Source organism: Coffea arabica, chromosome 5c, assembly GCF_036785885.1.
Source record: "Coffea arabica cultivar ET-39 chromosome 5c, Coffea Arabica ET-39 HiFi, whole genome shotgun sequence".
In the NCBI taxonomy this organism is placed as follows: domain Eukaryota; kingdom Viridiplantae; phylum Streptophyta; class Magnoliopsida; order Gentianales; family Rubiaceae; genus Coffea; species Coffea arabica.
Window position 1 is genome coordinate 5228082 of NC_092319.1, and position 14378 is coordinate 5242459.

General features: G+C 33.5%; 1 protein-coding gene across 1 annotated transcript; it reads right to left on the reverse strand.

The window, feature by feature from the left end:
* Window positions 1-11161: 11161 nt before the first annotated feature.
* On the reverse strand, window positions 11162-13244 carry LOC113690143 (pentatricopeptide repeat-containing protein At4g21065-like). Its single transcript, XM_027207965.2, has one exon. It carries the CDS (start codon window positions 13173-13175, stop codon window positions 11310-11312), a length of 1866 nt encoding a protein of 621 aa, XP_027063766.2. The 5' UTR covers window positions 13176-13244; the 3' UTR covers window positions 11162-11309.
* Between the last annotated feature and the right edge of the window lie 1134 nt (window positions 13245-14378).

Genomic DNA, 14378 nt, shown 5'->3' on the forward strand with positions numbered 1-14378 from the left:
AAAAAAAACCTTAAGTATTCTAGTGCTTTGGACAAGTATGATCAATTTGAGAATGTATTTAAATGTAGGGCTCCAATAATTGTGATTTGTGTCTTTACATAGCAAGTCAAATGTAGTTTAAGTGTGCTAACCATAACCCACTGAATATAAGTAACACTCATTGTATTAGTAAGACGGAGCTTCATAAGGATGCTTTGGTGCTACTGTATGAGTAACACGCTTTGCATTCTAGAGTTAAAAACATGTTAATCTCGAAAATTAAAATAGAAAAGGTGACAAAATTGAGATAACACCACATTAGTTGCTCCTATATAAACATCACTGCATATCTACTTGATTTGCAAGTGTAACGTAAATTCTATTGATGTCTTCAATGTATGTACGTAATTGATATTATTTTTCTATTATCAAGAGGTAAAAAAGATTTAGACGTACTAAATGATAGATGTCTACTTCTAATCCATTAAATACATATAATGAATAAGATTAACTATATTGGGTATATAAATAACTAGAAAGTGTTTTTATAATAAACAAAAAAAAAGCCTTTTTTTTATATCTCATTATTATTAAATTATGATTTTTCATCTAAAAGGTTTTCTGATGCGGTATCTAGTTGACTTTGAAGCTTATCAAGTTCATTTGCATCAATTTGAGTCTTAAGTGAATGGTCTTGTTATTAGTTATAGTTGTCGTTTGTTTTATTCAATTTTTTCCAGCCGATTGTTGAGGTTGGATTGATTAATGTTGGTTTCATGTTAGTGAGTCGTTACTTTTTAGAAGAATAATCTATGTTGACCATGGTTGGAGCCAAGTTTGAGTTAGTTGCTTTAGTTAGTAGTCGAATTAGAGTCTTTTTCTTAGTAGTTAATGTTTAGTTAAGTGAGTTCTAGTTTGATTAGGAATAGGGTCGTATAAAGGCTATAAATATGCCTTAGTTTTGTCGTTTTTTATGATGAATAATATTTTGAGAAAAAATTTCAGATTTCTTTATTGTAAGAAAGAGCTCTTCTTGGCGTGAAAAACCCGTCTTTGAACGTCTTAAAGTAGGCCTAAGGCAGTTCGTTGATAAAATGGATTTGTTAAAATGGATTTAGAATCTTTGATAGCTTTAATCTTGCATAGTTGCTTTTGCATTACTTATGGGAATATAAGACCTATTGTAGCATTTTGTCTTAGTTTATGCTAATTGCGAACTTGAACTAACAAGAATGCTTTGTATTGTTTTCCCTCATTTATGCTTCATCTACAGTGTGTTGTTGTATTTCTTTGGCCCGGGGGAGGCCTTGTGAGGGGTTGGAATGATTTGTTTCGAGGATAAAATTTACAAAAGACGCAAGGTCATGGAACAGTTTAGGAAGTAAATAATACTACTAGAATTTTACATGAGTGCCTTCTAGGGCACATAATAGACAGATAAAACCTTTTTTGCATTTTTGCAGTATACTCCAAGTTGACACAGCTATCAAATGCATGAGATCAGGCAACCATGCATCAAAGGCCTCCTTTTTTCCCTAACCATGAACTTTTGAACATCACTGCTGAGTGCAGTTACTTCACCCAAAATCTCATGCCTGTACCAATACATTTGGTTGACAAACATGTGTAAGATAAACAACCTATAACACTAGTTTACTGAACACTTAGCTGCTTGTCAACTTCTTAGTTCCAGATAAAAAAAGTGGATGTATACATGGATCTCCATGGTAATGTCAAACTTAGATGCCATTCTTTAGCTATCAAAGATTCTAAATCCATTTTAACAAATCACATGGGATTCACATGTATTCATCTTCATCATAGAAAACTATCAATCACTCTGACAAGTGCCTAGGTTGTATGCTTGAACTAATTGGTGTCAACTTAAAGTTCTACCTCAAAAAAGCCATGCAAAGAAACAAGAATATTATCACAAGTAGGGGTGCAATCAAGTCAAGCCGCTCGCGAGTAGCTTGCAAGCGGCTTGATCAAAAGCTTGGCTCGAGCTCGAGCTACATTCAACGAGTTGAGTTCGAGCTCCAAAAATAAATACTTGAGTGCTCGACAAGTTTAATCAAGTTTTCATATTATATTTATATTATATATTCATATTATATTCATATTATATATTCATATTATATTTATATTATATATTTTGAGAAAATATTTATAGGTTTAGTTCAAAACTCGAGCTCGATCTCGAATAGATCAGGCTTGATATTTACTCGAATTCAAACGAGTCGAGCTCGAGTTTAATTTGATTTTATAGAGTCGAGATCGAGTCCAAATTTATATACTCGTTTGAGCTCGAGCTCGAGCCCAAGTAACACTGATTGTGATCGAGTTCGAGCTCCAGTATGGTGCTACTCGAGCTCGACTCGCCTCGATTGCACCCCTAATTACGAGTGAGTCACACATGCTGTTTTGTTAAGTTTACCACTTGAAGGCAGATTATATTTCACGACTACCGTATGAAAACATGCATGTAACAAATTCCTGTAAAGATTAGGGAAATTCATGTATTAGAAAGACAGGTTGATACGCCCCCTAGAACTAAGTGTATTTGGACTGGGGATTCAGACAATGCAATATTCTAGAATGACCACACATTTCAAAACCAAGTCAGAGGAAAAGTTTCACATACTCAACTGGCCAACAGGAGCTGAATTGAAGGCATTCTTGGCTTGGAATTCAAGCAACCCCACATTGACCAACGGAATTGAGCTCCTATACACAGTGAAGTACTCAGATTTTACATTCCATTTAAGCTTCATTTTGCTACATAGCAATATTAGAGGCGGTAGACCAAAGAACCAAACAGAGCATTCTGCAACCATGGACGGCATAACCATAAACACCAAAATAATCAGAAAGACAGATGCCGCTATTGTGATATGTAGGAGCACAGAAAATAGAGATACTGATAGAAAATAAATAGGCACTTAAAACAAGTACATGTTCAAACATCATTAACCAACACCTTCTCAATCTTATTAATTGCAATCCAAACAACAATGCAATCCTATATAGAGCGCAAATTCAATAGCCAAGTCCAATAGCCGCTTCAGAGGCTGCAACAGCTATAATAAAAATCGAGAAGATGTCTCCTTTTAATTGACGATTAACCAAAAAAATTATCAGAAAAGCTGAAAGTAAAACGGATATTAATTGATGACAGTCCAACAACTAGATCCTTCAACAAGGAAATTAGTGAAAAGTGGTTGGCTTGGTTAACAAACCTTGTTAGATGCCGTGAGTGCCCATGTCTGCATAAGGAAACAGAAGCTAAATCCTCCGAAAAGCAAAAGCCAAAACCAGTTGTAGCTTTATTTGGGAAAATAAATAGATTAACTTTTCCATGATGGTAAAATCATGTTTCAATGGACATACAGATGGTTAAAGCATTTTGAAACACTGTATCTTGGGTACGTACAAATGAGTTGGTACATAAACACTTGATGCTCTTGTTGCTGAAGTCCAGCACAAAAAGGAGAACATGACTCCAGAAATCAGTCCCACTTGGAAAGCTAGCACTTCCTTTGTGTGGGGGTCAGACATTTCAGCAGCAGTTAATGTGGCTTTTATGACAGTGTTCTTCTTGTAACTTGTAAGCTGTAAAAAATTTGAAGAGCAAATAAGTTTTAAACCATTAGCTATGATCATTGTATAGTTTTTCTAACTAGTACCTATAATCTTGAATTACAATGTCATGCAACCCTACCATGTTTACAACTGGTTATGATAAATGAAAGGCCACATCTATGAAAAAGCAGTTTCAATACTGAACAGTTCCTTTTTTAATTAAAATTTGCAACTAAATCACTAATCAATTGATTAGTTTCCTGTGTTCTGCCTAAGTATAGAGATGGAGCATTAACTGATTCACTTTTTACCTCCTCAATTTTGGAATTCAAATCTTCGACAGCTTTTTGCAGCAGTCAAAGTCATTTTTGATGTAATGTCTTCAGAAACAAATTCCACCTCTTTAACAGATCTGAGGTCAAAGAAAAGTCCATCCAGTATAAACAGCTGTTTCACATCTTCTGCTTTGAAATTATCCCTCAACTGTGTAAATTCCCAATGTTGCTTAGTCATAAAAACATGTAGCATAAAATATAAGTGCAAATTTATATTGTCTTTTGGTGACACAATCCGGATCAGGGATTGGTATCCTTTCATGCGGCTCATCTTTATTCAGAGACATGGCTTCAAGCTTTTTGGTGTAGATGTCTTCTGTGGAAGAAATGCACTTTAATGCCTTTATGTGCTTAGCTCAGCCTAAATGAACAGAAATATCTTTCAATTCTTTCCCATAATGCAACACCAGTAGGGGTGGGCTGTGCGTAGCACAGCCAGTGCCCATTGAGATGTACTCATTGGTAGTAAACAGTCAGGAAATCCGAGGTGCAGAATAATGAGCTGGAAGGTACAAAAATAAAGCATTAAACATTCATCCAAAGAAGCATATTACAAAGCCAACAAATAACTGAATAACTAAATAGAAGAGCAATGCAGACAAGAGTTCACCAAGCAATAGGAAAAGGAGATGCTGCACACTTTGTGTTCCCTGTTATATGGAAATGACCAAGAAGGAAGCTATGAGAACAGACAAAATGAATAAAAGCTTCTGAGCTTTAATCTACTTCGTCAAATGTAGCCTTCTTGTTTACTGTTATCAAAACTTTCATCTAAAAAAGTAGTCAATGGTGGTAAGTAAACCACTCCATTGATTCATGATCCAATCTAATGGTGAATATATGATGAAAGTACAAAAAAACAATTGATCAAGTGGCTGAAATTTATACAAAGGACAACCTAACTCTTAGCAAATAGTAAACATCCAATCATAGTAGGTCATTTAAGGAAGTAAAATAGTGGCCTATGACTTGTAAAGATTGTTTGAACGATGTAATGGTTACAAAAGGAAAGCAATTAAACACTACAAATCCAGCGGCCCAAAGTTAAGCAAGATATCAAAATTATTTTATAAAAGTGAAAAATCTCAAATAAATAAATACCTTAAAAGTTGCTTTGTGATTAAATACAGCTTAGCTACAAATGATAATTCTTTGACTGTTTCATTTTAATTATATAAAATAAATTATATACATCTTCCCTAGCACACACTTGTAGTCTTATTGCAAAAAAAATCAGTTTTTCCATATTCCTTTTTAAATATCTATTAGAGATATGATTTATACATCTTAACTTTTTTCCCACACTGTAAAAATATGAATTTTAGCTTTTTTTTTTCCAATAAATCCTAGACAAATAAAAACCAAAGAAATTACTTTCTAAACACATAAGGCTCATAACTGCAATATTTGTTTTTATTTTTATGCGACCAATTAAATCATCTCTTATCCAATGTCTATGTATTATGAAAAATTTATCAATTTTTCGTATCTCTTCTTGTCACTAATCCAAAGAATAAGGAGAGTGTATATAAAATTAAATAAAGGCGATGCACTTATATATGCTTTATAAATAATTAACCTAGCATTTAAACCCCTTCTCATGATGTTTATACTCTCATTAGAAAAAATATCAATTTTGGTATTTTATTTTCCCTTAAAGTATAAATAATTTTACAAATCTATAAAAAGAATAAATAAGGTTGCATTCTGAGTATTAACCTTGCATTTTAACGCTTAGGTAAGGACAAAAATATTAACCTTGCATTTTAATGCTCAGGTAAGGACAAAGTGTCTAGGTAGAGAATCTAATGACTTAGAACAATCATTTCCCAAACTTTATTTTCACAAGAAAATGCTCAGTTTTCCAATAGATTAAATTCGCTCATATTTAGCATTGTCATTATATAAAAATTATTGGCAACTTAAGCATGCTAATTTCAAAGCTCTAGCTTCAAAATAGAGTTTTAACATCTACAGGAGTACAAGGAAGAAAAGAGCAGGGACAAAAAATTATTAGAAGTACCAAGAATTTTTTGTCAGTACTGTAGAGTAGGCCATTAAATAGCAAGAAAAATAGTAAAATAGTCAAAGCTACAAAAATAAAGCTATAATTGAATCACAAGCTCAAGACATACAAACTATTAAATATAATTGAACAATCGAATCTGACAATCAAAATTAAGGCTCAGATTATTAGTTAATAAAAGCTTTGCTAACAGAAGAGCACAAGCATTGAACTCAACAAATAGCCCTATAGATTCCAAATAAGAAGTGTAAAGGACCAATTTCAAGTCACTCTTCTGTGACTCACTTATTTCTCCAATTAGCAGCAAGAATAAAACAAAACATTTTTGAATGACTTAACGGCTAAAAAGAAGCAAGAAACACCTATTATTCAATTGATGGTAGAAAGATTTGTCTGAATTTGTTGCCTCCTACAATAACAACAAAAACTCATTCAGATACTTACAAAATAAATGAAAAAGCATAAATCGAATATTCTTTTTGATGAAGAGAAGAAAATTAAAAGAAATCAGTTTTAGATTAACTATTCTTCTTTGCAGCAACGGTCAAAAACGTAGAAATTAAAAAATTTTAGACACAAAGACTATCTCTCAAAAGCAGCGAAGAAAAATACTTTCCTAGAATTTCTGATTTTTAGAAATATAGGAAAAAGTCTTAAGAGTTTGGTATTATGAAGCCACCAAAAGAGAAGCAAAAAGCAATTAGGTTACGCTACACTCAGTTTTTATAAAACAGCTGGTTACTTTAATGTCAAAAAACATAGGAAAAAATGGAAAAGACCCTTAAGTTAACATAAGTTTGGAAACTTACCAGTGAATTCAGTGCAAAGAAGAAGAAGAATCTGGACAGCAAGTTGAGTGACAATGTTGAATCGCTTGGAAATCTCTAAAATCCATCAAATGGCCAACATTTGATTCAAAATAAAGCTAATTTATTAGTTTTAGATATCAATAGAAACCTGAATGAGGCAATTCTTTTGTTTAAAGAACCTTCTCAAGAGATCCAAAAAACACCATCTAGATTTATTGTTGCATTTGCTATCAACCTAAGAACTAATTATCCCAAGTTTCAGACAGGCATTTCATCAAACACTTGATAGCCATGCCTATGAGATTTCACATATTCAACCCTCTTCTTAGTAGTCTTATAAACTGAAGGCAATGTCGTACCAAAACCATGTGTTGAGATAACGAAGCAAATATAAAATAAGCAATCATTGTAAGGGATCATAAAATACCTGATATAAGTGATAAGAAAGCATCAAAACATGGAGCAGTAATACTTGAAGTGAAATTGAATTTGTACGAGAATTTCAGAAGAACAAACTAAGCTACAGTTGGACTAATAAATGAAAAAAAATGAACTTTGACAATTAAAAGTAAGGCTCAAATTTGTTTATCAAAGCCAGGCAAAGAAGAAGAGCACAACCATGGCTGCAAATCAGTTGCAGTTCTGGAATAATATATACTCCAAAATGCCATCCAAGTTGCCTCACCAAGATACAGCTTAAATCCAGTTAGTATCAAGCCTGAAACACAACTCATGGCAACAATATTGTATCATCACAGCCTCAAATGAGAATAAAATAAATTCACCTATTTCTGATCTTCATCTGTTGTGAAAACCCAACAAAAAAATCAACAGTATAGTCCAAAAAATCTAGATTCATTAAACCCTAGTTAGGAAATAAAAAGAAGAAACAAACAAATGTTCAAACCAAAAAGGAAATAACAAAAAATTGTACTTCCATATGAAATTGCACATACCGAATCAAGAGAGAAAAAAAAAAGCCAAAACCAGAATGAATGAAGGTTAGAGCGAGAGTGTGATTAGAGAAAGAGATGTGCAAATACAGATAAAAGGAAAGGGAAAAATTTTTCCTGGAAATCAGGATAGATTAGGTGCTATTAGAAGGTCAAGATGAGATGAAAGTATGCCTATCAAAGATTGAAGTCTTGGAAGACATCCAGCCAAAGAAGCAAAACACGGAAAAACAGGGATTAGATGGCTGGTCTCCTGTCTTGGCAGAGGCTGCACAGCTACACATTCAATTCTACCCAAAAAAAAAGGTTACAAAAACGATAACATGAAGTTGATGGGCCCTTTTCCCGTTTTCTTTGAAAGCAGGCAGACCGGCCCATATGTCAAAGTTTGTAGCCCGAGCTCCCAGATCAACAAGCTTCCACCTTCCATAGTGCCAAGTGGCAGCAGCTGGAATAGCTACAGGAAGAGCCAAATGGTTCTTACATTATAGTTAGATATAGCAGTGCAGGATCAAAAGACTAATGAGTGAAATAATATCAAAGAATATCCACATAATCTTTAATTATAAACAAAAAGAAAAAGCATAAAATTTAAAGACACGTAGAATGACATGTGTTGCTTCAAAGCCAAGAGAGGACAAGATCTCTTGAGCATCTGAAAGACTTGGTGAGCAGCAGCAAAAGCAGAGTCTGTGTGGGAATACCTTCTTGTGAAAGGGAAGCCAATTGGCCCTAGGAGTTTACACAATGAAGAATTTGAGCTCAGGTAAGGAAACTAACAAGGGCATTCCGGACGGTCCTAGTAAGCTTACAATCTCAATGTGGAATGCAACTTGCTATTCCACTTCAACCACCAGTAAAAGCATTAATTACATTCCCCAGGACTTAAAAGCATTTGTTGATTTAGTTTCTTCAAGAACTCAACCTTAAGTCCAGTTTTTTTTAACTTCCTGAGTTCCAGCCAAGTCCACAAGCAATGTTACTCAAACTTGTGAGCAGGAGTCCCGTGAACACAGCTACTCTAATGCAAAATAAAGAGTCCAACATGGGTACAAGAAGGCAAAATGAAGAGTCCAAGTAACATAGTCCACGGGTATCTAGTCCAGATTTTGTCCTGTTCAAAGATTCAAGAACTTCAAGTTCAATATATTTGAGTCTTCACAATACTTACTGAAATATAGCTTCTATCCTTTGTGATTCCCTGCTGGAAATTAAACTATAAAATGCAATGACCTCTGCTGCTAGCCATACTCATTTCCGGAGTTGTTAAACCATATAAATTGATATGCATTAAAATAAGTCTAAAGCCTCAGTAATTTGTATAAAGGGAAAAGTGGAAGCAAAGGTAATTAAAAGACAGCAAAGCAAAAAACAATTAAAAAACAACATTAGCAATACAGGTTTCTCCAACTTCTCTGTTAGCTATCCTGTTCTATAATTCAACCAGCTATATAAATTGTACTGGCACTCATAAGTACGGAAAATTCCAGGAATTGACATCATATAAGTGGACTTTGTAATGCTTCTGTACTATTGTCAACCTCAATATGTAAAATAGAAAATAGAAGTAGTTTTGCATTCTTGGAATCTAGGTATGTAATAAGTGAGACAAAAGCTAGCAGCCACCATGAGAAAGCATATAAGTGAACTAAGAAGCAAAATGTTTGTCTCTTTGGATGCAAAGGAGAAGCAAAAAGACAACTATGGTTCATATAAAAGATTTCCTGCAAGTGAGCTCTACTCAACATCCAGCTGCTATCAAGCTTGCACCACCTTTGAAGTATTTAGAGCAGGCAGCAGAAAAGTATCAGTTCTTATTCCTCTAATACTCAAAACTCTGCACTTAAGCACAGGAAACAAAGACGATAAAATCAAAAGCTCACAACCAAGCCATAGTAGAGCCTTCAATGAACATTTTGTTTTCCTTAATGAATATAGACTTTTTTTTCCTACTTTTGAGGCTTTGTAATGATTAAATTAAAATGAAGGAATGAGGATGGAGAAGGCTATTATACCTTATCTCTGTAACTCCACAAAGAAATATTGCCTGCACTCTATTCGGCTTAATCTGTGTATTGTTATTGGATGAATCAAACAGGTCCCTGAAAGAAGGGAGATCACTTATCATAGCAACAGTCTTCTCTAAAGGGATCATCCAGGTGCCAAGAAGGAAGCAGTAGAAAAGAACAACAGGAACACTCAGTTACGAAACCTCCAAGTGAATGTCTTGGTGTATCAGTTTAAGAAGATGATCAAAAAAGGTGAGAACAGAGGAAGAGAGAGTTTACTGTTCTCATTCTGAGTTAAAACCACCAAATGCCTCTTGACTACCAGGTGAAACAATTGCTTGAAGAATACAGAAAAATAACATCTCATAAGTCTACAGCTAGTAGCCAGATGTTTGAGCAGATTTATCTAAACTTTTCTGCTGTACCACCATGAAATTTACAGTAGCTGGAATAAGGTTATTATGTTGTCAAAATTATTTATAGAGAGAAAGAGAGAGATTAGAAAATATTATCGAAAAACACACAAATAATACTTTATGACAAGGGATCTAAAACTAGCTAACACATCTTAGGCTACCTTCATGATTGCAAGAAAACACATCCTACAGATGTAAGGATAAAACATATAAGTGCTACAACTAAATCAGACATGCCCAAATTTTGAATGATTAACTTTCTCAGAATTCAGATGCCTGTCATTTGAAGTTGTGGATGAATGAAAAACTTATTAGTGTCATAGTCTGTTCAAGTTCAAAGAAAGCTCATTCAGCAATCATGAAGAACAACATAAGCAAGCCAAAAGAAGGAAAAGGCCCCCCGGGGGGGTGGGGGTGGAGAAGACAGAACTATAGTGGTGCTTTTTGGAACGTAAAAACTCAAATCTGGCTGATTCAAAAAGACAAAGCAAAGGCAAAGTGAATACAGTCATGAAAACCAAGAAAAGCTAAAGAAGCTGAAGTGAAATCTTCAAATCGTATGACTGACAATGAACAAAGAAAAACTTCAACCATAGAAACTTTTATGATCAAACGGAACCTTCAGTTCAATGATGAGTGGCACCATTGGTAGTAGATGGAAAGCAACAACAATCAGAGTGCCTAAAGCAGCCACAGCACAACAAAACTGTGAAATATGTGAACATTATGACTACAAGATCTCCGATTTTTCTTCAGCACAAGCTAATCTGCAGTATGAACTTAAGTTCATGAAGATTGGAGTACATGATAGCTAAATACTGTCAATTAGAAGTCCTCGTAAACTATAAGCCATTCCTCTTCTTCCCTTATCCTCTCATTTTAGTAACCATAAGAACTAATGCAATACTAGCAGTTAAACAATCAGCGCCAAAAAAATAAATAAATAAAATTATAAAAGTTCTTCTGTCATTTCAATCTCAAATTAAAGTCAATTAAGATGAAAGGATACAGGGAAAGAAACGCCCAACTTGAGTACAATTTAAAACATCAAATTAGGTGTATTTGACTGCATTAATTCATTATCAAATATCAGCTTCCAGTCCATAATTGTGTACAAGATGGAAAGGTTCGTGGAAATTCAACAGATCAGCATCTTTCTTTAAAAAGAATCCAACTTTGTATCACCCAGCCTCTAGTAATCTACCAATAATCTCTACAAGAACAGGTTCCATCTCTAAAATGGTGGAATCTACTACGATCTCTCACAACAATTTCCCGTTCAAAAACCTTTGACACTAGTTTAATTGCGAGGTGGCAATCAGCACAAATCCGCAGGTTTTTGACCACTCTAATTGGGGTTCTTGGTGGTGTACTGATTAACATGAATGCAATTGCAATCTTCTCGCTATGGTAAGAAAGAGCAGTCTCCTTCTCCTCATCCTCTATGTCAGCAAGCACATTCACTGTATGAGGCACATAACCCTCCAATATCAATAACCTAGTCATCTCCACGAGCATAGCATAAATCTCTTCAGTTTGAGGATGGGACCTGTCTCCCATGACAAATTCGTGTATGGAATTCCCCAGCTCAACAAGACTATGCCCTGGCACTTTCTTAACACCTTCTTTAAGCATTGTCCTCCTTATTTTATGAGCATCACCCCAACGTCTCTCAGATGCATAAAGATTTGACAGGAGCACATAATCCCCACAATGTTTAGGCTCTAAAATCCTAAGTTGATCTCTGGCAAGCTCTCCCAAATTCAAATGCCCGTGTATTGAGCAAGCACCGAGCAAAGTCCTCCAAATCACAGCATTGGGCGGCAGAGGCATTTTCTGCATATACTCGTAAGCTTGTTTTACCAAACCAGCTCTACTCAACAAATCAACCATGCAACCATAGTGTTCAATCTTAGGCACAATTCCAAACTCCTTTTTCATCCTCTCGAAATAAGCAAAACCTTCGTCTACCATCCCACAATGACTGCAAGCATACAACAGGCCAACAAAAGTAATCTCACTAGGCACCCAGCCTTCTTCCTCTAACTTCTTGAAAAGCTCAATTGCCCTTTCACCAAAACCATTGACAGCCAACCCAACAATCAAAGCAGTCCAAGAAACCACACTCTTTTCCTCCATCTCATCAAACACCCTTTCTGCCTCCCTAATCTTCCCACATTTTGCATAAAAATCCAATAACGCATTAGCCACATGCAAGTTCTTATCCAACCCAACTTTCAACATGTACACATGAGCCCTCCCACCCAAAGCTAAAGCCCCTAGCTCAGCACAAGCAGTCAACAAACTGACCAAAGTGAAACCATCAGGTTTAACACCCTCCAACCCCAATTCCCTATAAAGGGTCAATGCTTCATTAGGCCTACTATTCATAGCATACCCATTAATCAAAGTATTCCAAGCCACAAGGTTTTTCTTCTCAGACATTTTCTCAAACAGCTTAAGCGCACTCTCGGCTCGGCCACAGGCACCATAGAAATGCACCAAAGCATTCTGAACAAATACCAACGACTCAAACCCATTTTTCATGCCAATGCAATGAACTCTCTCGCCTTCTCTCACAGCAATCATCTTAGCAATGGCTTTCAACAAAAAGGGGTACGTGTGAGTATCCGGCTGCACAGAATCCACACGCATTTGGCGGTGTATCCCAACAGCTGGACTCGGGTTTTCACTCTCAGCATAGCCTCTAATCATCGTGTTCCAAGTGAATATATTCGGGTTTTGGATTTGACTGAAGATTTTCTGAGCATAGGACATAGGTCCTGCAAGGGAAACAAGGGTGAAGATCAAGTGCTTGCCCATGTCTGGGCTGCTCAAAGCCACCCCATGTCTGATTGAGAAGGCATGAACTTGGCGAAGTTTGTATCGCGAAGTGGTGGCACATGAGAGTAGAAGTGCTATGCATTTCTTGAGTACGTATGGCTTTGGATTTTCTTCGAAAATTGTTGCTTTTTCAGAAGATGTGGGGTCTGTTAAGAAGCTGGTATTACTCGGGCTGGTGTGAGGAAGGTCTGATGATGTAGAATGTTGCACTTGTGGGGGCATATCAGATCAATTCATACTTTAGCATCCTTAGGTGGCTAATAAAACATTAAAACTGGCCAGATGATACGCTATACGGCTGTAGACACACCAATAGCATGCGATGGTTCCTGTTTCTTGGGAGGGTTTTTGGCAAAGTATGGATTTGAGAGTTTTTCAAAAACTTATTTTTCATCTACAATGCTATAGTAAAAATTTTGTAAAAACAACTTCAAAAACACTATATCCAAACAAATATTTTAAAAATAACTCCAAATATACAAAAAATATATTAATATATATATTTATATATAAATATTATATACAAAAAATATATTTTGTTTAATAAATATATAAATACATATATAAATATTAATACAAAATTAATATACAAAAATATTTATATATATAAATATTATATACAAAAAATATATTTCGTTTAATAAATATATATTTATATATAAATATTAATACAAAATATAAATATATATAATTAAATATATTTACATATATTTATAAATATATTTATATTTATTTATTTAAATATATAAATATATTTAATTATATATATTGATATAAATAATATATTTATATATATTTATCTAAATTTATAAATATATTTATTTCAAATATTTTTATAATATGTAAATAATATATATATTAATATGTATATTTTGATATTTATATTTCAATTATGTATATTAATATGTATAATATATATATTATATAAATTGAAATAAATATTATATTTTTATATATAAATGTTAATATTTTGTTTAAAATATATTTATATATATTTATTTAAATATAAATATATATATCTATATTTATTTATTTATTTATTTATATATTTATATAAATATGTAAATATATTTATTTCAACTTTGTTTTGTAATATGTATACTAATATATATTAATATGTATATTTCAATTATGTATATTTTATTATATATATAAATTATATTAATATTAATATGTAATTTAAAGTATGCATATTAAGTATGCATATTAATATGTATATTATATATATTATATCAATTGAAATAAATATATGTATTTATATATAAATATTAATATTTGTTTAAAAAATATATATATTTATATAAATATATACATATCAATTTTGTTTTATAATATGTATATTAATATTTATTAATATATATATTTGTATATGTATATTAAATATGTAATAATATACATATTAAAAAACAAAATTGAAATAAAAAT

Coding starts and splice junctions, on each gene's coding strand:
- LOC113690143 (XM_027207965.2), bottom strand. CDS start 13,175: ATGCCCCCACAAGTGCAACATTCTACATCATCAGACCTTCCTCACACC.